This window comes from Coregonus clupeaformis, chromosome 39 (assembly GCF_020615455.1).
Source record: "Coregonus clupeaformis isolate EN_2021a chromosome 39, ASM2061545v1, whole genome shotgun sequence".
NCBI classification, from domain to species: domain Eukaryota; kingdom Metazoa; phylum Chordata; class Actinopteri; order Salmoniformes; family Salmonidae; genus Coregonus; species Coregonus clupeaformis.
In genome coordinates this window covers 17400354-17425626 of record NC_059230.1, presented here as the reverse complement: position 1 = coordinate 17425626, position 25273 = coordinate 17400354, and the positions used below count along the sequence as shown (strand labels likewise).

At 43.4% G+C, this 25273-nt stretch overlaps 1 protein-coding gene across 2 annotated transcripts in view; it reads right to left on the bottom strand.

Moving 5' to 3' along the window:
* LOC121554381 (protein Dok-7) overlaps positions 1-25273 on the bottom strand; it is a 46585-nt gene that overhangs the window by 2205 nt on the left and 19107 nt on the right. The window contains exons 7-12 of one of the 2 annotated variants that reach the window (XM_041867940.2): positions 24305-25140; positions 21549-21597; positions 20585-21250; positions 19552-19634; positions 15773-15842; positions 1234-1410 (exon numbers count right to left, since the gene is read on the bottom strand). In XM_041867940.2, coding sequence (XP_041723874.1) covers positions 1234-1410; positions 15773-15842; positions 19552-19634; positions 20585-21250; positions 21549-21597; positions 24305-25140 — 1881 coding nt within the window. The remainder of the gene's footprint in view (positions 1-1233; positions 1411-15772; positions 15843-19551; positions 19635-20584; positions 21251-21548; positions 21598-24304; positions 25141-25273) is intronic. The other variant, XM_041867941.2, reaches the window with a different exon arrangement.

Genomic DNA, 25273 nt, shown 5'->3' with positions numbered 1-25273 from the left:
CCTTCTGTCCCTCCTAACCCTTCTGTCCCTCTTTGCCATTCTAGTGTGAGCAAGAACCAAGAAATCTGAAAGGCTCAGTGCAGTCAAAAACGTGATTTTCCTGTGATTTATATATCATTCCACACTATGAGGTTGGAATAATACTATGACATTTTTAAAATTATGATAATGCCCTTTTAGTGTAAGAGCTGTTTGAAATGAAATGTCAGCCTGTTTTGGTGGGGATGGAGTTTTAGCCTGCCTGTTGACATCTCGGACAGTAAATTAGTTAAAGGCCCAATGCAGCCATTTTTATATCAATATCAAATCATTTCTGGGTAACAATTAAGTACCTTACTGTTGATTTCACATTGAATTCACGTTAGTTGACATCTCAACCAAATGTAAATCAAAACTAGATGTTGAACTGATGTCTGTTCCCAGTGGGGAGGGGAAAACTGAAAACTAGCGGTTATTGGCTATTATAGGTTTGGAACTCTCTTTCTTACTGGTCTATTAACCAATTTACTGCATGGTGTCACCATGGAAAGCCAAAACTTCCGCCCATGCAAACCTGGTGATTAGATGTTCTGTGTAGATTGTATTTTCAACCAGCAACTATCAGGAAATAACACTGATCAAATTCACACTTTTACAATGTTAGTTTCATCAGCTGTTGTACAACATTATAATATAAAACACAGGAAAAACAGAATTGTTGACTGCACTGGGCCGTTAATAGACCAATAAGAGAGAGAGTTCCAAATCTCTCTGCCAATAACACCTAGTTTTCAGTGTTCCCCTCCCCACTTAAACCACTCCCAGACAGTCCTAGTAAAATTCTTGCTTGAGAAATTGCTCTTTGCTAAGAAGCAATTTTTGTTTCTTTTTTACCATTACATTTAAAACAATCACAGTAAGGTACTTAATTGTTACCTAGAAATGATTTGATATTGATAATTTAAAAAAATGGCTGCATTGGACCTTAAAATACAAATGGTCACATTTGAGTTTGTGGGGCCCTTACTCTGCTCACACAATAAATGTACTGTTTGTCACTTGATATTTTCTTTGACTACAACATCACTTTTGAATATAGTGTACCTGCATGTACACTATTGCACTTCAAGAGGCACATCATGTCAACTGGCTATCGAAAAATTAGTAGCAAGGTCAAAGACATTGGAACCACAGAAGAGCAAACCACCAATGACCCACAAAAGACTGGTTGTTATTGGGGAAATGGGCCCTTACTCTGTCCTGGGAGGTGCTGGCTGGTCCCCCTGACCCCAGTTTGCTCCTGATGCTCCAACTCCATGTAGTTCAGCTGTTTCTTGGACGTGGGGCTGATGGGAATATTGACGTAGGTCACTCCATCACCGCGGGGTCTTTCTGGAGACACCATTTCCTGCGGGAACACAAACATGGCCCCTGCCAATGGAGAAATACCAGGATGTTATTCAACCACAAATCTGTCTGGGGGGCCTAATGAGGCCGATTTATCAGCAGTCACAGGTGAGGCTAGCCAATAATGGACTAAAGGAGCCTAACGTTACTCCTTATAGTCCAAGGACCTTACATGTTCTGTTTAGAGGAAAACAGCCAAATACTCAATCTAAACGTGAATCGATTCTCAATTGCGATACGGTTCTAGAAACATATTACATCAAAATAATTTCACAAATGCAAAATATATACTGTTTTATCAAAGTTGAAGCCGACAGTATTTTTCAGTGACAACACGTTTGTTGCGTCCGTCTTCCATTTACACACAGGTGTTCGGAGACGCAGATCGCTAACTAGCACAGGTACGCCTCTGTCTTCCATCTGTTTGATAGGACCTACAAGCTACAACATGTATTAGCAAATGTGTGTAACTGAACATACTATACATAGTACTACAAAGTACTAGAGTCATAATTTATTGATGAACAGTTGAAATGCTGTGAAAAATACATCGTAAAACAACCAATAGCTGTCTATTATATCCATTTTAACAGGAGAGTATTTCCTGCCAAACACACAAATGAAAGAAATACAGCGAGTCAATGTGTTCAATCCACATGCTTTGAACCAATCCAAAGTGCTTTGTCTATCATAAAGCTGAAAGCCATTTAGGGTAAAGAGAGGAATACATTGATGGGTTGCTGAGTGGCATTGACCTTAATGTCTTATTCATTCAATGGTATAGACCACAGCTAAAATATGTGCATTTTATGAGAAGTGGCTTTTTATCACCTACAGTAGGTGTCAACACTTTTCAGAAGTTTATCCAGTATGGCTTCCGCTGCCTTCAATTTGAATGGATACAACTTTGTATACAACTTTGTGTTGACCTTTTGGATAGCGATGTACAGTGCCTTCAGAAAGTATCATACCCCTTGACTTATTCCACATTTTGTTGTGTTACAGCCTGAATTCAAAATGGATTAAATATATTTTTTCTCATCCATCTACACACACTATCCCATAATGACAAAGTAAAAACATGTTTTTAGAAACTTTAGCACATTTATTGAAAATGAAATACAGAAAAATCTAATAAAGTATTCACACCCCTGAGTCAATACTTTGTAGAAGTCTCTAAGAGCTTTGCACACCTGGATTGTACAATATTTATTTATTCTTCAAGCTCTGTCAAGTTGATTGTTGATCATTGCTATACAGCCATTTTCAAGTCTTGCCATAGATTTTCAAGCCGATTTAAGTCAAAACTTTAACTAGGCCACTCTGGAACATTCAATGTCGTCTTGGTAAGCAACTACAGTGTAGATTTGGCCTTGTGTTCTAGGTTATTATCCTGCTGAAAGGTGAATTCGTCTCCCAGTGTCTGTTGGAAAGCAGACTGAACCAGGTTTCCCTCTAGGATTTTGCCTGTGCTGATAGCTGTATTCCTTTTCTTTTTATCCCCCCAAAAACTCTATAGTCCTTGCCGATGACAAGCATACCCATAACATGATGCAGCCACCACCATGCTTGAAAATATTAAGAGTGGTACTCAGTGATGTATTTTGTTGGATTTTCCCCAAAGATAACGCTTTGTATTCAGGACAAAAAGTATTTATTTGCCACATTTTTTGCAGTATTACTTAAGTGCCTTGTTGCAAACAGGATGCTTGTTTTGGAATATTTGTATTCTGTACAGACTTCCTTCTTTTCACTCTGTCATTTAGTTCAGTATTGTGGAGCAACTACAATGTTGTTGATCCATCCTTAGTTTTCTCATATCACAACCATTAAACTCTAAATGTTTTAAAATCACCATTGGCCTCATGGTGAAATCCCTGAGCAGTTTCCTTCCTCTCCGGCAACTGAGTTAGGAAGGACGCCTGTATCTTTGTAGTGACTGGGTGTATTGATACACCATCCAAAGTGTAATGAATAACTTCACCATGCTCAAAGGGATATTCAGCATCTGCTTTTTTTTTTACACATCTACCAATCGGTGCCCTTCCTTGCAAGGCTTTGAAAACCCTCCCTGGTCTTTGTGGTTGAATCTGTGCTTGAAATTCAACACTCAATTGAGGGAACTTACAGACAATTGTATGTGTGGGGTACAGAGATGGGATAGTCATTCAGAAATCATGTTAAACACTATTATTGAACACGGAATGAGTCCATGCAACTTATTATGCGATTTGTTAAGCCCATTTTCTTTCCTTAACTTATTTAGTAATTGAAAAAAAAATCTACTACCAAAAATCCACTTTCATATTATGGAGTATTGTGTGTAGATTATGGAGTATTGTGTGTAGATCAGCGACACAAGGCTAAATGTAATACATTTAAATTCAGGCTGTAACACAACAAAATGTGGGAAAAGTAAAGGGTTGTGAATACTTTCTGAAGGCACTGTAAATCATTGCTGTTAACGTTACTACATCTGATATTGTAGCCTGCATATCTACTACCACCAATGACAAGATGTAAAACACTGGAAGCAGCTCTTCTTTAGTAAACATGATTAAATCCACACATCAAATTCATCTTTCTAGGTCAGTGTATCTAGCTACTCCCTATAGCCAGGGGCCATTTTGTGGAAGAACAAACACTGCTTTAAAGGCCCTTTCTATACAAAACAGTTATGTTGTGCGTCTGACTGTGAAAACAGTGGGATATCAAAACAGATACATCTCTACACAGACATCTCTAAACAGACCATGGAAGGATTTACATCACTTTCTCCTGCAGTAAAGTCAGCTAGTTTCCTTCAGGATCTAAAAGCACCAAATACAAATGTTTCACAGATACAACTAGGATAAAACCTTCTCCCTACTAGTACACCTACAGTGTTTGACACAAGCCTCTGTTTCGTTTAGCTTCTCTCAAGAGAGTCAAACTACAGTATTCCTCATACCAGTCCCTCCAGGATTTAGCAGATTTTTTAAATATATATCTGCGGGCAAAAATGCTTGATTTTGCTGCGGCAATTCTGACATTTTGCATGGCAATATGCAATGATTTTAATCCAAATTGTCACGAAAATACGTTGACAAGAGAAAAAGTTTGTTGACGTGTGGCTTGCTTGATTTTACCATTATGAGGTACAGTGGGGAAAAAAGTATATAGTCAGCCACCAATTGTGCAAGTTCTCCCACTTAAAAAGATGAGAGAGGCCTGTAATTTTCATCATAGGTACACGTCAACTATGACAGACAAATTGAGAAAAAAAATTTTTTTGCTAATAAATTCATAAAACATCCTACAATGTGATTTTCTGGATTTTTTTCCCTCATTTTGTCTGTCATAGTTGACGTGTAGCTATGATGAAAATTACAGGCCTCTCTCATCTTTTTAAGTGGGAGAACTTGCACAATTGGTGGCTGACTAAATACTTTTTTTCCCCACTGTAAATGTGCGGTGATTGGTTGAAATTGCGAGCCCTCTTCTTGTACTGCGGTGAGGGGTCATTTTTATGCAATAATATTACAATGATTTGACTGTTTTATGCAGGAAATAGTGCAGAGATCGGTCAAATTTGCAAGCCCTCACATAATATGTGAGGAATTTATGATTTTGCAAACAATTTGCGCTCGCAGAATCCTGGAGGGACTGTCATGAATACTAATACAGTAAATAAAACTCTGTTAGTGGACTAGCGTCCTGTCCAGGGGCTGTCCCTGTACATCAAGCTGCCTCATGCTACAGAAACAGTAAATAGGCTCCTGCCCTATTCTGGCTTGGACAAAGCTACTTCTACAGTGATTCCATTCCTTCATTCCATTTTAATTCTTCAAAATGGCGACATGGACCCCCATAATCAGCTGTGCACCAACAGTGACAGGGCAATATTTCTCCACAGTCATTGAGAAGCCATTAGAGACTGCCAGAGTCTCTGCGGGTCTGTGCTTTGGCATCATCTGTGAGGTCTGATGCCTAATTGATCAGACATTAACCGTCCCTCGCAATCACAGCAGGCCATAATGGTTGCCCATTACAACAGTGGGCCTGCCCACAGCTTAGAGCAGGGGCCCTTTAGCCAGCGTTCACACAGAGTGAGCCCAGCAGGGGGCGGCCATTTCGGCAGATGGCTCTTTGTGAAGCAGCACCGCTCTGTGGATTCTCTTTGGAAATGGATGTCACGGAGGTAACCCCTGGCTAAGCTTAGCGACGGGAGCTCAGCACGGTCGGCTGCTCCAGCTTTTAGAACAAAGTGCCAATGGTCGGTGCCAATGCAGTAAGCAGGGGCTCTGTGCTGCTATGCTAGCTTTTTGTTTGGGGACTCTGACAGTGAGGATTTGTTTTATTGAGCCCATGTGAAAGATTATGTTGTCACAGATGTTCTATGACTTTTGAGAAGCAAGGTTGTTTTTAATTAGGAGCTAAAGGTGGCCAGTTTTGAGAAGCTCAAGGAATTGTACGGCACAGGTTGTTGGACATAAAAAAGTACAGTCGCTAGGGAGCTAATGCTTTCGTAAGGTAAACAACACTGTCCCCAGTGCTCATGACCTAAGAGAGTGTTCTGAGTTCTAAATGGAGTTCCTGCACTAATAAATAATATTATGGCTCCAACAGGAGGAGGGTGGGAAGGTGACATGGGATCTAAAGCCAGGTGCGGGAGGCAAATGGGCGGTAGAGTGAGTGATGGATGTGGTGCCAATGTGTGACAGCGGTAAGGAGAGTTCCAGAACTGGTGTGTAAAGTGACCGGCGCTCCCCTGTGTGCGCATGTGTGCGTGTTCTTCTCACAGCAGTAGCACAAGAATGTGTGCTCATTATGCAACATGAGTTACTGAGTTACATAAATACAAAGGCAGAGTGAAGCTCTCAGCAATTTTCAAATGCACAGGTGAGGTGAGCCACTCATAGACATTGAAGCAGACAGAGGCTTTGAAGTGTACAGTCTGTTAACAACAGGACAAAACAAGTTCTGACTCACAATACTTCAATGCACAAAGCTAGCCTGACACACGCACTACTGTGCATTCACCTATTATTGTCCATTCTGTAATGCTATTTACAGATGTTACGTAAGGCACTCTAGGGGCCCGATTCAGATATAGGAAATGTACTCCTTTCCTACGCATACCTTTCCTACTCACTTCTCAGTAGTTGGTATTAAGACTTACCTTATGCAGGTGTATAACGAGCTTTGCAAGCGTAGTTCCCTTGCGTTTGCTGAATACATTTAATTCAACCGCTGAAAACCCTCCCACTTGCTGGCCAACAGATTTTCTTGTGGTTTTCATTCAATAGGGTTTCTGTACATTTTCTAAAGCCATCCCTTTAAATTTGGTGTAACTTTTCATTTGAATTTTATTAGAATTTTCTCGACAGACTCATGCACGAAATATATTGGTGAATAAAAAATACAGGGGTTTGAGTCATTCTGAAAGTTGCCAAATGTAATTGTTTAATCGATGAAATATTGGAAGGTGAGAAAAGTGTACAATAGGGGCTGAACAGTAGTTCTATAAATCGACCCTAATAATCCTTACTAATCATGGAACTGTGATGACAACGGTCCAGTCGTCGTGAACCGTGTGCCAGGCTCCAGGTTTAAACGGTTACATATCGTTTGCATTCCATAATGATTCAAATAGGCTCCATGTCCTAAATGATTGCCCAAATTGTAATACGTTAGCCTAATATGATCCACTATTGCTAGCGATCCACAGGAACAACCACACGAACGTGACAGAGGAAAGAAAGGTAAACGAACTATGTAATGCAATGATGCACAATGTATGTAAAGTAACACTAAAGTGACAGTTGTAAATGTATGTGGGTGTATAACTAACACTGGCTACTGATAGTGTCTAATATTTAACACAATACACATTTTGTAAAAAAATACTGTGAAAAGTCAGGGCATATAATTAAAACATTCTAGAAATCATAAATCAACTCGGTAGGTTTGGCGCTCTACTGTAATTTAAGCATGGCTACAGAAACCTATTGTTTGGGTCTCCAAATTTAATTATTGAAAGTTATAAGGTCAGCATTTCATAAACTTCACTGTGGAAAAGGAGATACTATCAAGGATTACAAAGGGAAACCAGATGCGAGCTGTCCAGTGACGCGAGCCTACCAGACGAGCTAAATACTTTCCATGCACACTTCGAGGCTAGCAACATTGAACTATGCATGAGAGCACCAGCTGTTCCGGACGACTGTGTGATCACGCTTTCCGTAGCCCATGTGAGTAAGACCATTAAACAAGTTAACATTCACAAGGCCGCATGGCCAGACGGATTACCAGGACGCGTACTCAGGGGGGGGATCAATGTAAATAGTCCGGGTGGCCATTTGATTAATTGTTCAGCAGTCTTATGGCTTGGGGATAGAAGCTGTTAAGGAGCCTTTTGGACCTAGACTTGGCGCTCCGGTACCGCTTGCCGTGCGGTAGCAGAGAGAACAGTCTATGACTTGGGTGACTGGAGTGTTTGACAATTTTTTTATCCTTCCTCAGACACCGCCGAGTATATAGGTCCTGGATGGCAAGAAGCTTGGCCCCAATGATGTACTGGGCCGTATGCACTACCCTCTGTAGCGCCTTACGGTCGGATGCCGAGCAGTTGCCATACCAGGCAGTGATGCAACCGGTCAGGATGCTCTCGATGGTGCAGCTGTATAACTTTTTGAGGATCTGGGGACCCATGCCAAATCTTTTCAGTCTCCTGAGGGGGAAAAGGTGTTGTCGTGCCCTCTTCTTGACTGTCTTGGTGTGTTTGGACCACAACAGTTTGTTGGTGATGTGCACACCAAGGAACTTGAGACTCTCGACCTGCTCCACTACAGCCCCATCGATGTGAATGGGGGCGTGTTCGGCCCTCCTTTTCCTGTAGTCCACGATGAGCTCCTTTGTCTTGCTCACGTTGAGGGAGAGGTTGTTGTCCTGGCACCTCACTGCCAGGTCTCTGGCCTCCTCCCTATAGGCTGTCTCATCATTGTCGTTGATCAGGCCTACCACTGTTGTGTCGTCAGCAAACTTAATGATGGTGTTGGAGTCATGCTTGGCCATGCAGTCATGAGTGAACAGGGAGTACAGGAGGAGACTAAGCACGCATCCCTGAGGGGCCCCCGTGTTGAGGATCAGTGTGGCAGATGTGTTGATGCCTACCCTTACCACCTGGGGCGCCCTGTCAGGAAGTCCAGTTGCAGAGGGAGGTGTTTAGTCCCAGGGTCCTTAGCTTAGTGATGAGCTTTGTGGGCACTATGGTGTTGAACGCTGAGCTGTAGTTGCACATGTGACATGCTGGTAGGAATTAGGTAAAACGGATTTAAGTTTGCCTGCATTAAAGTCCCCGGACACTAGGAGCGCCGCTTCTGGATGAGCATTTCTTGTTTGCTTATGGCCTTATACAGCTCGTTGAGTGTTGTCTTAGTGCCAGCATCGGTTTGTGGTGGTAAATAGACAGCTACGAAAAATATAGATGAAAACTCTCTTGGTAGATAGTGTGGTCTACAGCTTATCATGAGGTACTCTACCCCAGGCAAGCAATACCTCGATACTTCCTTAATATTAGACATTGCGCACCAGCTGTTATTGACAAATAGACACACACCCCCACCCCTCGTCTTACCAGACGTAGCTGTTATGTCCTGCCAATTCACGGAAAACCCAGCCAACTGTATATTATCCGTGTCGTCGTTCAGCCACGACTCGGTGAAACATAAGATATTACAGTTTTTAATGTCCCGTTGGTAGGATAGACTTGAACGGGGATCATCCAGTTTATTCTCCAGTGATTGCACGTTGGCCAATAGAACGAATTGTAGAGGCGGGTTACCCACTCGCCGACAAATTCTCACAAGGCACCCCGATCTCCGCCCCCTGTATTTCCGTCTTTTCTTCACGTGAATGGCGGGGATTTGGGCCTGGTCTCGGAGAAGCAGTATATCCTTTGCGTCAGACTTATTAAATAAATAATCTTCGTCCAGTTTGATGTGAATAATCGCTGTTCTGATATCCAGAAGCTCTTTACGGTCTTGGCATCCGACCGCAAGACGCTACAGAGGGTAGTGCGTACCGCCCAGTAGATAACTGGGGCCAAGCTCGCTCCCTGCCATCCAGGACCTCTATACTAGGCGGTGTCAGAGGAACATGGCTGCGGGAAGAGGTTTAGGGGTGGGGGTGCTGAGAAAATGTTTGTAGACTCCAGCCACCCAAGTCATAGACTGTTCTCTTTGCTTCCGCACGGCAAGCGGTACCGATGCCTGGAAGTCTGGAACCAACAGGACCCTGAAGTGCATAAAATTTGTGTAATTATGAGGGAATTAAGTCAGAATACAGCGTATCTGTAGACACACCTCTGCCACACCTTAATTTCTTTGATCTCCAACCCAAACAAATAGCGGGTGAATAGCATGCTATTCTCATGCTTAAGTTCAAGGTCAGAAGACACGTAGAGAGAAAACTGCATAAAAAAAGAATTACGTTCCATTCGTCATCACTTCTGAGACTTCACCATTGCCCTCTCTGACCCCTACATCTGGTGTCTGTATTAATCCACCAGGGGGCTGTCTGTCTGTCTGCCATTCCACACGGTCATGCACACAGAGTAACAGGTGATAGAGGATATGTTGATTCAAGATAAATGACTCATCAAAATGATCCACTTTAATGGAGAGAGAGCACAGGAAGTTGTGCCAGAAAGGGCAAGGGGAAGTTCAGCTGAGACTGACAACTGAGAACTAAGAAGTTGATGGTCTAGGCAAGTTAAGTGCAATCTTTGAAGATGTTTTGATTGGCTCAGCATTCAAACAAAACAAAGACCACAAATAACTATAACATCAATGACAGGCTGGATTATTTTTCTCCCTCCATGCTCATTTCCGGCTATGGTGAGACAGAACACTGGAATAGAGGGCTGCATTCCCACGGGATACCTGTGGGGCCTGACAGAGATCATTACGGCACCGTCTTCATCTTTCATGCTGCGGGCAGGAGCAGGAGCAGGCGGTCAGGCGGACAATTTGAGATGAAAATATGTATTTGTTCCGTAGATTATTTGGAAACTGACGTCTTTCTGCTTTCTATGAGTTAGCCTAGGCCTACCGGTTGTATTGAAAGCACCTTTGTCGCATTATACACACACTCTCAGCAATCCCTGCTTCAAGTTCAGTAGCCTCTCTTCTACTAGTTGGGAGTGCAAGATCAAGTGTGGTCTCAACAGAGGTGGCACCACAGGTTCAAAAGTGGTGTGGCAAAATTCCAATTTGTCTTTTCTGGGGCCTGGAGTTTTTCCAGATCTCATGACCTGGTCAGGTAAAACGGGTCTCAAATGGGTCCCTTTTGTAGGCTATGACAGGGTCCAACGTTAAAGGGATACTTCGGGATTTTGGCAATAAGACCATTTATCTACCCTTTATCTACTTCTCTGTGTGCAGTATGAAGTTAAGAGGTAGTTTTGGTAGCCAATGCTAACTAGCGTTAGCGCAATTACTGGAAGTGTATGGGTATCTGCTAGCAGTTGGCCAAAATTCTACTGGCCCGAACATCATTTCTACTGGCCCGGACATGTGTAGTTTTTAAATGCATTGGGTTCATGCAGGGCCTATAGGTTGGCATGCTTTCTCTCTATATGCAGCGATTAATAGGCTATATTTGGTTATTATGATACGTATTAAACATCTGTTTAATATAATTTAGCAATGTAATTCATTACTCTATTCTTTAGAATTGTATTCATTTTGAGATAAAAAAATGTACATCTCAAAATAGGACGCTGCCCCTTAAGGACAATTGCGTTCCAAAATACAGTAGATATCGACCTGGCTACAGTAGGCTAGCCAAGACAAACGCTAAGGTGTATTTTTGTATCAACAGTAGCCAGCATACTGATAGTATGTTCACAATTGAAGCTTTACTTTTGAAAAATCACTTTCCCTAAAATAAATAAGCTCAGCGAGTAGATTGATGGGCATCTTTTTGCTCAGGACAGCTCACGTGTGCTGTGTGAACGTAGCTATCAATTTCTGTACTGCTCAAGTGCTTGAGAAGATGTGACTCGCGGGAGCGTAGTGGTGCTTGAATGAACGGTCAATCATATTGCTTAAATACGAATAGTATATTTTTCGCGTGTAGTCTTCAATGGTTTTCAATGGTAGACTGCGACAGAGCAGGTAAATGTTGAATTGGAATGCAAAACTGTGCTGAGAAGTTACTGGCCCGGTTGGTGCTGCTGCTTTGAGAGTGGTGTGGCGGCGCAAGATTGAAAAGTACAGGGGAAAATGCTGTCTCGCCACACATTTTCCAGCGGCTCTGGGTCTCAATGAAATAGAGTAGGCCAAGGCCTATGCATGGGCGGAGAATCACGTGGAAGTTGGGCTATCTTTCCAAAGAAATTAACTTAAATATTGTCAAAGTTGCGTCAATTCAAATCTGGCATTAGGAACAAAAGAGGTCAACACGACTTCTAATATATACTAGTTATTTTAATTAATGCAAAAACCTTCAATGGTAAATATGATGTTTCGTATATAGGGGCTCTTTGAAATACCTCGCAGGGCACTTCAGAGAACTAATCCATTGTTCTAGGTTCTTGCTCAAATACTCTGACAGAGAGAGTTTCCCACCTCTCTGCTGGCCAATTAGAGTAGAGACTTGAGCGTGGTTTAGACTTACTCAGCCTATCCGTTGGCGCACAGGCTAGTCCCCTGCCTCTTAGCGCATCCCTGTTTCCAGGCATACGTTCATCATAACAACCTGTCATAGTGAGAAGAGCCAGCTCCCTTAGACACCATTCCTACGTCCAAGGAAGGTTCACAGATCACAAAGAACCAGTATAGTCTAGCATTTGGAGACACAAATCCTTATCTCATTTTACCCCCTAAAACAGCTCTTCACATCAATCACAGCCTGCCAGGTGACACAACCTACATTAGCCCAGTCAAGAATGCATTCTTTCTAAGTTAGTCATCCCATCAATTATAAAAATAATAAATCCCCAATAATATAATTACTCTATAATTTACCACAGTGTCTGTAAATAAATATCGGTTATAGAAAGAAGTGGAGGGCGCTCAACCAACGTGATTTGAGCTGCAATCAAAACATTTTATTATCACTGAAAAGGAAAATGCGCAACGCGCGCATAACATAGCCTTTTCCTATTCAATAAATATTGATAACCTATTTATTTGTCTCTGCCTGCAAATCTTCCCCTCCTAAAATGTAGGCTATATCCTATATGCAATACATAGGTCAAGAGAAAGTACAAGTGTCTGCTCTCATCATTCTTGCTGCATAAAGTTTAGTAGCCTACCTCTCCTCTCCTAGTTGGGCATGCGAGATCAGGTGTGCGTGTGGTCTCAATTAACCTCTAAAAGTGTGTGTGGGGGGGGGAATGCTACGCTACGCTAACATGGAATTGTTTTAAAATGGTCATACCATGGATTATTTAGCTATTTGATTTGGAAATGTAGGACCCCTTTAGGTATCTTTTTTTTTATATATACACCACCGGTCAAAAGTTTTAGAAGACCTACTCATTCAAGGGTATTTCTTTATTTTTACTATTTTCTACATTGTAGAATAATAGTGAAGACATCAAAACTATGAAATAACACATATGGAATCATGTAGTAACCAAAATAGTGTTAAACAAATCAAAATATATTTGAGATTTGAGATTCTTCAAATAGCCACCCTTTGCCTTGATGACAGCTTTGCACATTCTAGGCATTCTCTCAACCAGCTTCATGACGTAGTCACCTGGAATGCATTTCAATTAACAGGTGTGCCTTGATAAAAGTTAATTTGTGGAATTTCTTTCCTTCTTAATGCGTTTGAGCCAATCAGCTGTATTGTGACAAGGTAGGGGGGTTATACAGAAGATAGCCCTATTTGGTAAAAGACCAAGTCCATATTATGGCAAGAACAGCTCAAATAAGCAAAGAGAAACGACAGTCCATCATTACTTTAAGACATGCATGTCAGTCAATACGGAAAATGTCAAGAACTTTGAAAGTTTCTTCAAGTGCAGTCGCAAAAACCATCAAGCGCTATGATGAAACTGGCTCTCATGAGGACCACCACTGGAATGGAAGACCCCAGAGTCACCTCTGCTGCAGAGTATAAGTTCATTAGAGTTACCAGCCTCAGAAATTGCAGCCCAAATAAATGCTTCACAGAGTTCAAGTAACAGATACATCTCAACATCAACTGTTCAGAGGAGACTGTGTGAATCAGGCCTTCATGGTCGAATTGCTGCAAAGAAACCACTACTAAAGGACACCAATAAGAAGAAGAGACTTGCTTGGGCCAAGAAACACGAGCAATGGACATTAGACCGGTGGAAATGTGTCCTTTGGTCTGGAGTCCAAATTTGAGATCTTTGGTTCCAACCGCCGTGTCTTTGTGAGACGCGGTGTGGGTGAACGGATGATCACCGCATGTGTATTTCCCACCGTAAAGCATGGAGGAGGAGGTGTTATGGTGTGGGGGTGCTTCAACAGGACAATGACCCAACACACCTCCAGGCTGTGTAAGGGCTATTTTACCAAGAAGGAGAGTGATGGAGTGCTGCATCAGATTACCTGGCCTCCACAATCCCCCGACCTCAACCAAATTGAGATGGTTTGGGATGAGTCGGACCGCAGAGTGAAGGAAAAGCAGCCAACAAGTGGTCAGCATATGTGGGAACTCCTTCAAGACCGTTGGAAAAGCATTCCAGGTGAAGCTGGTTGAGAGAATGACAAGAGTGTGCAAAGCTGTCATCAAGGCAAAGGGTGGCTATTTGAAGAATCTCAAATCTCAAATATATTTTGATTTGTTTAACACTTTTTTGGTTACTACATGATTCCATATGTGTTATTTCATAGTTTTGATATATTCACTATTATTCTACAATGTAGAAAATAGTAAAAATTAAGAAATACCCTTGAATGAGTAGGTGTTCTAAAACTTTTGACCGGTGGTGTATATATTTTTAGTTTGGCCTTTACTACTACTACTGTGGTCCTCTGTAGCTCAGCTGGTAGAGCACGGCGCTTGTAACGCCAAGGTAGTGGGTTCGATCCCCGGGACCACCCATACACAAAAATGTATGCACGCATGACTGTAAGTTGCTTTGGATAAAAGCGTCTGCTAAATGGCATATTATTATTATTATTATTAATACATTCATAAATGCCAAAAAAAGACAGTCAAGGAAAAAGGTTTGGAAGTGTCTGTCCAATTTGTTTAGGAGATATAAGAAAGCTCAGGAAATATTTTAGTTTTTTGGACACGTACTGTGTTTACCCGTTATTTTTGTTGGCACAAAATTACCTCCATACTTCCATTCGTTTGTATGGGTTACCTTCAAACGAGTCCCGTGACACTTGTGGGGTTCGTAGAGCAAAACAGAGCACACCATCGTGTTCATGAGAGTCTCCCCATAGTGAGGTCATATTAGTTTGTAGCTCAAACGGTTCAGAAACGACAGACAGAAGTTGGCACATCAGTGTTACTGACTTCAGATGAGTCCTGTCACACTTGTGGGGGTCGTAGAGTAGCAAAACAGAGAAAACCATTGTTCGTCTCCCCTTTCCATAGAGTCTAGGCCAAACCGTTTGGACGCTACAGACGTTATCGTGAGAAGACCGATTTTCAGGATGTCTCATGGTCTGACAAACACAGCTGTAGCTCGGCCACCTCCCACCGCAGATGCGGAAGGCCATAGACGGATGTGGTGGATTGAGACTCAGCCCATGCAAAAAAAACGGATATCTCTAGCTTAATCTGACAGAATTTGTTGGGGAATTTATTATTATGTTACATAGATTGACACACAGGTAAATTAAATAGAGTAGGCACAGGGCAGTTATCTTTCCAAGGAAATGTACTTCCTAAATATGATTAGGCTATAGTTTACTACATTGCTTGGAAATAAATATTGATCACCCATATTTGTCTCCGTCTGAAAATCGCCCCACTCCAAAAAGGATATATGTCAAACACAGCTTAAGAGAAAGTGCAAGTGACGGCTCTCTCTCCAACTCCGCTCTCTTCAATCTACCTCTAGCATATTGGCTGATATAGCCCAGTAATACTCATAGCCTAATATAATGGGTCACGTGAGAATCTCTGGTAATTTAACCTATTTCTTAGGATATTTTTAAGTATTTCTAAATTGCCTATAGTGTGCAAAACTTATGGGACCATGGCTGGCAAGCGAGCTGCATCACATACGCCTAAAATAACATTTGCGGGATGCGGTTGGGTTCAGGACCATTTCTTGCGGGAGTCGGACAGAAAGCCAGCGGGAGCGGGCGGGTCTGGTATAAAAACCTGCGAGAGCGGGCAGGAGCGAGATGAAGAAATCAGGCCACACAGACCTCTACACTGGAACATAAAATGCACTCACCTTCAGTCTCATGAAGGAACCGTTGTTGTCCACAACTGCCCATCAGCTCGTACTTGCTTTTCTCCTCTGGCTGAAAGACACAGTAAACAGTAAGTAAGATGCTGGTGTCTAAGTGATGGCTTAGGCTACATCTAACTAAGGTCAAGCCTGAGGCTGGAATTAATTACAAAGATTTCAGTCCAAGTTGAATAAAACAAAATTCAACAGCAGACAAATGCTAATCTCTACTTAACAGTTCACTGGAGGGACTCAAGTTAGATTTAGAATTGACTAATTTGAGTGTACTGAAAGTTCACAGACTTGTCTACTTAAGTTGAAAGAAGCATGTAGCCTGAAGTGTCTCTTGTTCTTATTGAAGCTTATTCATGTCTTTCCGACTGAGTCAAGTGTTCCGGTGGTTTTGCTAGTCTGTGGTGTGAAAAACATGGTGGAAAGGTGCAGCCTCATTGCCCTCTGTCTGACTGAAGAGTGGGATGTGACTGAAAACACTGCTACTCACAGAAAACACTGCTACTCCTACTGCTCTCTCCTCGTCTGACCATGTATTCTTGCATACCCCGAGAGCATCTGGTCAGCGGGGTGGTGGCACAGGAATCCTCATCTCTCCCAAGTGGACATTCTCTCTTTCTCCCCTGACCCATTTGTCTATCTCCTCATTTGAATTCCATGCTGTCACAGTCACTAGCCCATTCAAGCTTAACATCCTTATCATTTATCGCCCTCCAGGTTCCCTTGGAGAGTTCATCAATGAACTTGACGCCTTGATAAGTTCCTTTCCTGAGGATGGCTCACCCCTCACAGTTCTGGGTGACTTTAACCTCCCTACGTCTACCTTTGACTCATTTCTCTCTGCCTCCTTCTTTCCACTCCTCTCCTCTTTTGACCTCACCCTCTCACCGTCCCCCCCTACTCACAAGGCAGGCAATACGCTAGACCTCATCTTTACTAGATGCTGTTCTTCTACTAATCTCACTGCAACTCCCCTCCAAGTCTCCGACCACTACTTTGTATCCTTTTCTCTCTCGCTCTCCTCCAACACTACTCACTCTGCCCCTACTCAGATGGTAATGCGCCGTCGCAACCTTCGCTCTCTCTCTCCCGCTACTCTCTCCTCTTTCATCCTATCATCTCTTCCCTCTGCTCAATCCTTCTCCCTCCAATCTCCTGATTCTGCCTCCTCAACCCTCCTCTCCTCCCTTTCTGCATTCTTTGACTCTCTATGTCCCCTATCCTCCCGGCCAGCTCGGTCCTCCCCTCCTGCTCCGTGGCTTGACGACTCATTGCGAGCTCACAGAACAGGGCTCCAGGTAGCCGAGCGGAAATGGAGGAAAACTAGACTCCCTGCGGACCTGGCATCTTTTCACTCCCTCCTCTCTACATTTTCTTCCTCTGTTTCTGCTGCTAAAGCCACTTTCTACCACTCTAAATTCCAAGCCTCTGCCTCTAACCCTAGGAAGCTCTTTGCCACCTTCTCCTCCCTGCTGAATCCTCCCCCCCCCCTCCTCCCTCACTGTGGATGACTTCGTCAACCATTTTGAAAAGAAGGTTGACGACATCCGATCCTCGTTTGTTAAGTCAAATGACACCGCTGGTCCTGCTCACACTGCCCTACCCTATGCTTTGACTTCTTTCTCCCCTCTCTCTCCAGATAAAATCTTGCGACTTGTGACGGCCGGCCGCCCAACAACCTGCCCCCTTGACCCTATCCCCTCCTCTCTTCTCCAGACCATTTCCGGAGACCTTCTCCCTTACCTCACCTCGCTCATCAACTCATCCTTGACCGCTGGCTATGTCCCTTCCGTCTTCAAGAGAGCGAGAGTTGCACCCCTTCTCAAAAAACCTACACTCGATCCCTCCGATGTCAACTAAAGACCAGTATCCCTTCATTCTTTTCTCTCCAAAACTCTTGAGCGTGCTGTCTTTAGCCAACTCTCTTGCTATCTCTCTCAGAATTACCTTCTTGATCCAAACCAGTCAGGTTTCAAGTCTGGTCATTCAACTGAGACTGCTCTTCTCTGTGTCACAGAGGCTCTCCGCACTGCTAAAGCTAACTCTCTCTCCTCTGCTCTTGTCCTTCTAGACCTATCTGCTGCCTTTGATACTGTGAACCATCAGATCCTCCTCTCCACCCTCTCCGAGTTGGGCATCTCCGGCGCGGCTCACTCTTGGATTGCGTCCTACCTGACAGGTCGCTCCTACCAGGCAGCGTGGCGAGAATCTGTCTCCACACCACGTGCTCTCACCACTGGTGTCCCCCAGGGCTCAGTTCTAGGCCCTCTCCTATTCTCGCTATACACCAAGTCACTTGGCTCTGTCATATCCTCACATGGCCTCTCCTATCATTGCTACGCAGACGACACACAATTCATCTTCTCCTTTCCCCCTTCTGATGACCAGGTGGCGATCGCATCTCTGCATGTCTGGCTGACATATCAGTGTGGATGACGGATCACCACCTCAAGCTGAACATCGGCAAGACGGAGCTGCTCTTCCTCCCGGGGAAGGACTGCCCGTTCCATGATCTCGCCATCACGGTTGACAACTCTGTTGTGTCCTCCTCCCAGAGTGCAAAGAGCCTTGGCGTGACCCTGGACAACACCCTGTTGTTCTCCGCTAACATCAAGGCGGTGACCCGATCCTGTAGGTTCATGCTCTACAACATTCGCAGAGTACGACCCTGCCTTACACAGGAAGCGGCACAGGTCCTAATCCAGGCACTTGTCATCTCCCGTCTGGATTACTGCAACTCGCTGTTGGCTGGGCTCCCTGCCTGTGCCATTAAACCCCTACAACTCATCCAGAACGCCGCAGCCTGTCTGGTGTTCAACCTTCCCAAGTTCTCTCACGTCACCCCGCTCCTCCGCACACTCCACTGGCTTCCAGTTGAAGCTCGCATATGCTACAAGACCATGGTGCTTGCCTACGGAGCTGTGAGGGGAACGGCACCTCCGTACCATCAGGCTCTGATCAGTCCCTACACCCAAACGAGGGCATTGCGTTCATCCACCTCTGGCCTGCTGGCCCCCCTACCTCTGCGGAAGCACAGTTCCCGCTCAGCCCAGTCAAAACTGTTTGCTGCTCTGGCACCCCAATGGTGGAACAAGCTCCCTCACGACGCCAGGACAGCGGAGTCACTCACCACCTTCCGGAGACACTTGAAACCCCACCTCTTTAAGCAATACCTGGAATAGGATAATCCTTCTACACCCCCTTACCCCACCCCCCAAAAAAAGTTTTTAAAAAGTAAAGTGGTTGTCCCACTGGCTATCATAAGGTGAATGCACCAATTTCTCTGGATAAGAGCGTCTGCTAAATGACTAAAATGTAAATGTAAAAAATGACTGAGGTAACACTCTTACACAATGTGTTCTGTCTGTTCTGCCCTACAGTTCCATAACACTGTGTTACACTGACTTCCACAGTCCTCACAAAATTAACTGTAACTTACTTAAGAACATTATAGTCTGAGCATTACTGAAATTAAATTAACATTGTTGACATTTGCCAATGTTTGTTCCACTCATGTTAAATGCCAGAATCACAAGGAAATGGCATATAGCAATTGTCTGGGACAATTATAAAGCAGTATAAACAGCCCTGTCATATCTTGTGTGTAGCTGTTATAAAGGACTTCCATACTGCAGTGTACACCCTCTTAACCATTTCTCTTTTTTTATAGACATTGGCCTCACAGGTATTTCATTATAAGTTTGGACCATAGTAAGAACACAATTCAAATATGTGAGTGTGATGATTTTAAGAGGATTGAGTAATCCCACCTCTGAACTCTTCTCCAATGCCCGGCTCTCCATGATCTCATACTCGACTTTGTGCCTCTCCTCCTTACTCTTCTGCTTCTTGTCTGGTGGCAAGAGGAAAACAAAGTGTGATTGAGATGAGATGTGCAACAATACAACAGACTCCTATTACACTGCAGTAAAACCTGTGAGGATAATATCCCTATATCAAGTTCTCCTTTTCCTCTACTACATGCTGTGAACTAATGCAGCCGAAGTGGCGTCTCTCGGTCCCCAAACACACATAACCTGTTTGATCCAAGGATGGGAAACGACTTGGAAGACAATTGCAGGGGACAAATTAATTATTGTCGTACACAACCGCAACATGTCGGAGGTCAGGATATAGCATTACATTGTCGATGTTGTCTGGAGCGCCCTAGTGTGGTTGGGATAAGTGCTGTATTACTCATGGGGATGGCTCTGTTACGAGCACAGCAGCCAACACAGTGCCCTAATGTCATTTCCTGTACAAATGGAAACCGCCACAAAACCAAATTGTCTAAATAACTGTCAGCGAAGCTCTGGGGTCATGCTGGACAAAAATGACAATTGTCATTTAAGTTTCTAATTTTCTTGTATACCGTCACAGTCGTGTAAAATTCAGTTGATCCTAACCACATTCTGTTTCATCCTGCAGCAGCTGGTTGAGCTTCTCTGCATCTATCCCAACCTTCAAAGCAGCTCAATCACAAAATCAATACAGCATGAAGAGAACATAGAGAGGCATCACCAGCTTGCAGAGGGAGGAGAAATAGTCCAAGAAATACAGAGGAAACAGAGAAGAAAGATTATTTTAAATGATATATTTTTAATTAAAGTCAAAGAAAAGAACGGGGATGGAAACATTAAAAGGAACACAGTTTTAGGAGCGTGGAAGAGAAGGAAGGAAGGAAGGAAGGAAGGAAGGAGGGAGGGAAGAAACCAGGAAGGAAGAGGCTGACTTTGTTTGTTAGCATGTAGTTCAGTCCATGAAGATAGGAGAAGAATAAATCAGAAGGGGGCACTCTCTTACCTTCAATCGATACTGAATGATCTTTCACCTCCACACATGGAAGGTCTCCATCTTGGAGTTTAGGGTCCAGCAGTTGCACTTCAATAGGCTGCTCTTCATTAGATGTCTTTTCACAGCCCACACCGTTCTTCAAGGGCTCAGAGGGTAGTGGCTGTCCAAAACATACACTGTGGTGCATTTGACCAACCTGTAGGACAAAGCTGTTCCGGGGCAATGCTGGTGTCCCCCTAGGGGGCGGATGGCACTCCTCCCCTTTCTTGCACTTGAAGCAGTTTTCGTAAATGATAGTCCCCTTGTCCCCTTGTCTTGCTGAGTTCAGATCACGCAAAGGTCCACAGTTGATAACAGGTTGTTGGGATCTAAGCTCACGTCCCAAAGCAGAAGCCATTGATTCATAAATATTCAGTTTGTTTGTCTTTGTACCTGGCTCTCTGGTTGGGCCGCCGTAGCCTAATAGGTCTGCTAAGAGGTCAGCTAATTTCCCCTTGCCTTTCTTCTGTAGATCTGCTGATCCCTCATTCCTCCTCTTTAGCTTCTCAGAGCTGTGATTGGTCACTGAGGCAGGTGAGGACATGGTCTCTGTAGTTTTCTTCAGTGCGTCAACCTTGATGTATTCTGAGGAGCTGCTGGTGGGTCTGCACGGGCACTTATCAATACTTTCACCTGCTGGATTTTCAAAATGGGAGGTTCTGAGGCAATTGCCAATCCTCAGTCCATAGGTTCTGTCCTTGGAGCTTAACGCATCTCCTTTCTAGTTACACAGATTAGGAAATCTGCACAACGGTTTAATAATTCATGGGATTCATTCATAAGAATAAACTACTTATCTAAACATGCTGCAAAGTAAACACAGGTCTGAAAAATCAATTCATGCTTGGACAGGAATAATGAAGGGATATCATGGCATCGGGTGCGCGCGCACACACACACACACACACACACACACCTAGTGGAGCAGACTAACCTGGTATGGCTGGCATTGCTGAGCCCCCAGTGTAGGAGAGCGGGGTCCCCTGTGAGAAGATGAGGAAAGAGAACATCTTCAATAATTCAGACTAGACGAAACAGTGTCAGCAGGTACAGTTCCTTTCACAATATAATTTTTGTGCCAGAGTCTTTCAATTAGTATTGCTAGGGCATTGACTATTGGTAAAAACACGAGAGCTGCTATGGCTTATTCACATAGAGTTACAATTAGTTATTGGAACCCTTGGGCCCTTAACGGTCTTTGTTTTCCTAGCTGAGAGCTGAGGTTGAGTATTACAACTGTGTTGATAGATTTCCACCCACACAATGCTTTATCCCATAGGACTGGTGCTAGGCAACTAACCGATGAATTGTTGCACTGTAAGGCTGGGGCTTTACATCACTCCATGGGAAATATATTTCAGAGACTGAAGGCTAGACTAAAGACAAGTCAGAGGAAACAACATAAATATAAATTGTTGTTTTCTCTCATATACGGGGTAGAAAAAAACATAAACATCAATTGACGTTGTTTAATCAGAGAGTGAAACAGACCCGCTTTGACCAAAGAAGAGCACTTTGTTTTAAGATGTTTGAAATTCTGATGGTCTGACATTTTATTCATTAATTTGGATGTCTTTTCAATATAATCAAAAGCACTGCTTAATAAGAGGTATATTTTGGATGACTATAAAAAAAAAGGTAAATGACTATAATCAGTTATTTTATTCCACAGAGAATGTTTTATGAATAAATTGGGATCTAATCATGTGTCATACTCCTTATATGAATAAGTCCTCTTTCAAAGTATATGAGTATGAGGCTTTACGTTGTAAATCACTTGTAAACGAGATTCATCTTCAAAGATCAAACGGAAGGGCTATCCTTTCTTGTGGTTCCATAACAAGCCAAGACAGTGGAAAAAAAAGTTTGTAACGAGAAGAAGTTAAAATCAATTCCTTGCACTTGGATGACCTCAGAGAGAGAAGAAGAGTATCAGTTTGAAAAGCCCAAGACAACCCAGACTGATAGTACAATCCCAAAATGGAGGCCCAATTAGAAGAGCAGTAACTATGGTGACACAGATGCTCTTATGAAGACACTTCTTACAGAGATGGGAGTGTTTGAGAGACTATAAGAACAACATCTACGCACAGAAGAGCATTTCCTGACCTGCTTGAGTGAAAGGACAGCTAGAACCTCAAATGGTTAGTAGAGTGCACACCTTGCCAGACAGACAGGCAGCAAGACTGTTAATGTTCCAACACCAATTGCTGTGAGATTTCACAGAAAGGGCCATATTGACAGCAATAGCCGGCAACAGGTGATACCAAGATGACTAAGCCTTACTCGCAGTCATACAAACTGTTATAAAGACTTGTTACACAAGAGGAGCAGTTGGAGTTGGAAGGATATGCTATATGAGAGTGGGAGGGAGCTATGTTTTTGAATGCTAAAATTCAGATACAAACCAAAAAGGAGGCAATTGACATCCATTTTCCTATCAAAAACAGATTTTTTTGTGAATCTGAATGATGAAGTCTAATCGAAAGCTGCTGACAGTATCTTTGTACTTTGGTAGTTGGTACTCATGAGACAAACAAAGCAATTCTGAAGAAATTAAACATTTTGGTGCAAACTGTATCAATTTGATGATGATAAAAGTGAGACGAACCAGTTGAATACAGTCAATTGGATGAAAATAAACAAAGGGTACACTTTTCAACCATAGATTAATAAAAGTAAACAGGGCAGCATCTCAATTGTATTTCCTTAATTCATGTCTATTCTCCTCGCCTCCTTCACAAAACGCATTGGAGGAGAGGATCAAAAGTTCCTCTACTCCAATAGGTTTTGAGAAGAGTCAGGAGAGAGGACACACAACCCAGCTAGCAGATTTGGTTCCTTGGAAGGTGTGGGAACGTACATTTTTGGTTTCTCATTGGTTCTGGGAACGAAACCGTATGTTTTCTGACCAGTAAAACTGAACGTTTTTTAAATGTTCTGAGAACGGAAGTTAACATTTCGCCTGTTCTGGGACCGTTCATTTTGTAGTTGCAGGGTGGTTCTGAGAAAATAAATAATAGGTTATTTGAAGGTAATTAAATAACGTCCTGAGAAAATGTTTTAGTAAGAATGCTAGCTTAACTGTTTTGAACTGCAAGCACAGATAAGACATATGGAAATCAATTTGTTTATTAATTCAAACACATTTCTTTTTTATTGTGGCATGGGGGTCAGTGAGATTTGAACCTATGATCTTCTGTTCTCTATCCATATCTTAAAGCCACTGCCCCACCAGGATGGAGCTAGCATGCCATGTATTTTTTTACTCACACAAAGCTGTTCATTTTAGTCTATTCAAACAGATCACATTTCAAAGAAAACAAGCACTCATTAAGATCAGGTGTGGCCAATTAGTGGGTGTGGCTAACACAGCTGAACAAACTTAATGAGACAGAGGATAGAGAGAGTTTTGTTGACGCTGAGAATGGAATGTATATGTTTTTATAATAATTATTATTTTATTGGAAAGTTTTCTTAATGTTCTGAGAACATGACTTTAAATAGAACCATGAGGAAAAATTCAGAAAACGTTACGCTAAAGTACTGTACATTTGTGGGAAGGTTGTATGCAAAATAACCATAGGACAACCACCCTTTCACCAAGCTCTAAGAAACATATGTTTCTCATAACGTTATGTGCTAGCTGGGAAGGAATTAAGGAAATACAATAACCCCAGCTGTCTGTACCTTGAATCCTCCACAGGTGGAGCAGATGGTTAGGAGGGTTTTGGAGGCAGTGAGTTGGGAACTGCTGCATATCTGATGGGAGTCCGGGTGTTGACTGTCACTAGGCGGCGCCACCCTGCTCTTACTCTCCTCTGAGTGCCCCTGTAGGAGATCAGCCGTTGAGCGCCTGACAAAAGTGTCCGAGCGACCCCCAAGAGGAGCCTCTTTCTCTCCCTGTGTTGACTTACACGATGGGGGTGATTGGGGTGAACAAGCCACGTGGTCCTTAGATGTTGTGGAGGTCTGGTGCCCCCTGGCCCCTCCTGTTCCCCCCTGCAGTAGATTCCGGGGGGTGTCATAGAGGTATCTCAGTGACGTGGGTACCTGGTACTCGTGTCCTGGGGCTGGGGGGCAGGTACAGGGGGCCAGGTCCAGGGCCAGGTGAGGGGGCAGGCTGAGCAGGGAGCCAAAGTCATCCCCCCCAGAGCCAATGTCCAGGCTACCCGCGTAGGAGGAGAAACTCCCAGAGTAGGAGGAGTGGCTTCCTGTGGCGATGCCGCTGTCGGACGAGCTCTGTCGACCAATCTCCTGCAGCTGCCGGGACCGAGGGGGCTTGGCTACTGCACGAGCTCCGCCCACCTGGATGACGGACAGTTTATCCTCGGCCTGTAAGGCCACCTTGGGCCCAGACTGGCCAATGATGGTCTCTGTGGGGGCGGAGCTTGTTGTGACAGGCTCAGTCCAAATGGCCAGCCGGCTGCCGATGCTGGAGTCTGATTGGCTGGTGTCGGAGGTGTCAGAGGAGCCTGATATGCTGCGGTCGTCTCCCGCCACAGACAGACCATACGTGGAGGAGGCTTCCAAAACAACATTAAAAAAAACAGATGATTTATTCTATAACAATTCTATTACTTATACACCTTATCTACACAAGCACATCAATAAAGCATAACTTCAGATTATCCAAAATAGGTCTCCTCACTTTCCTGA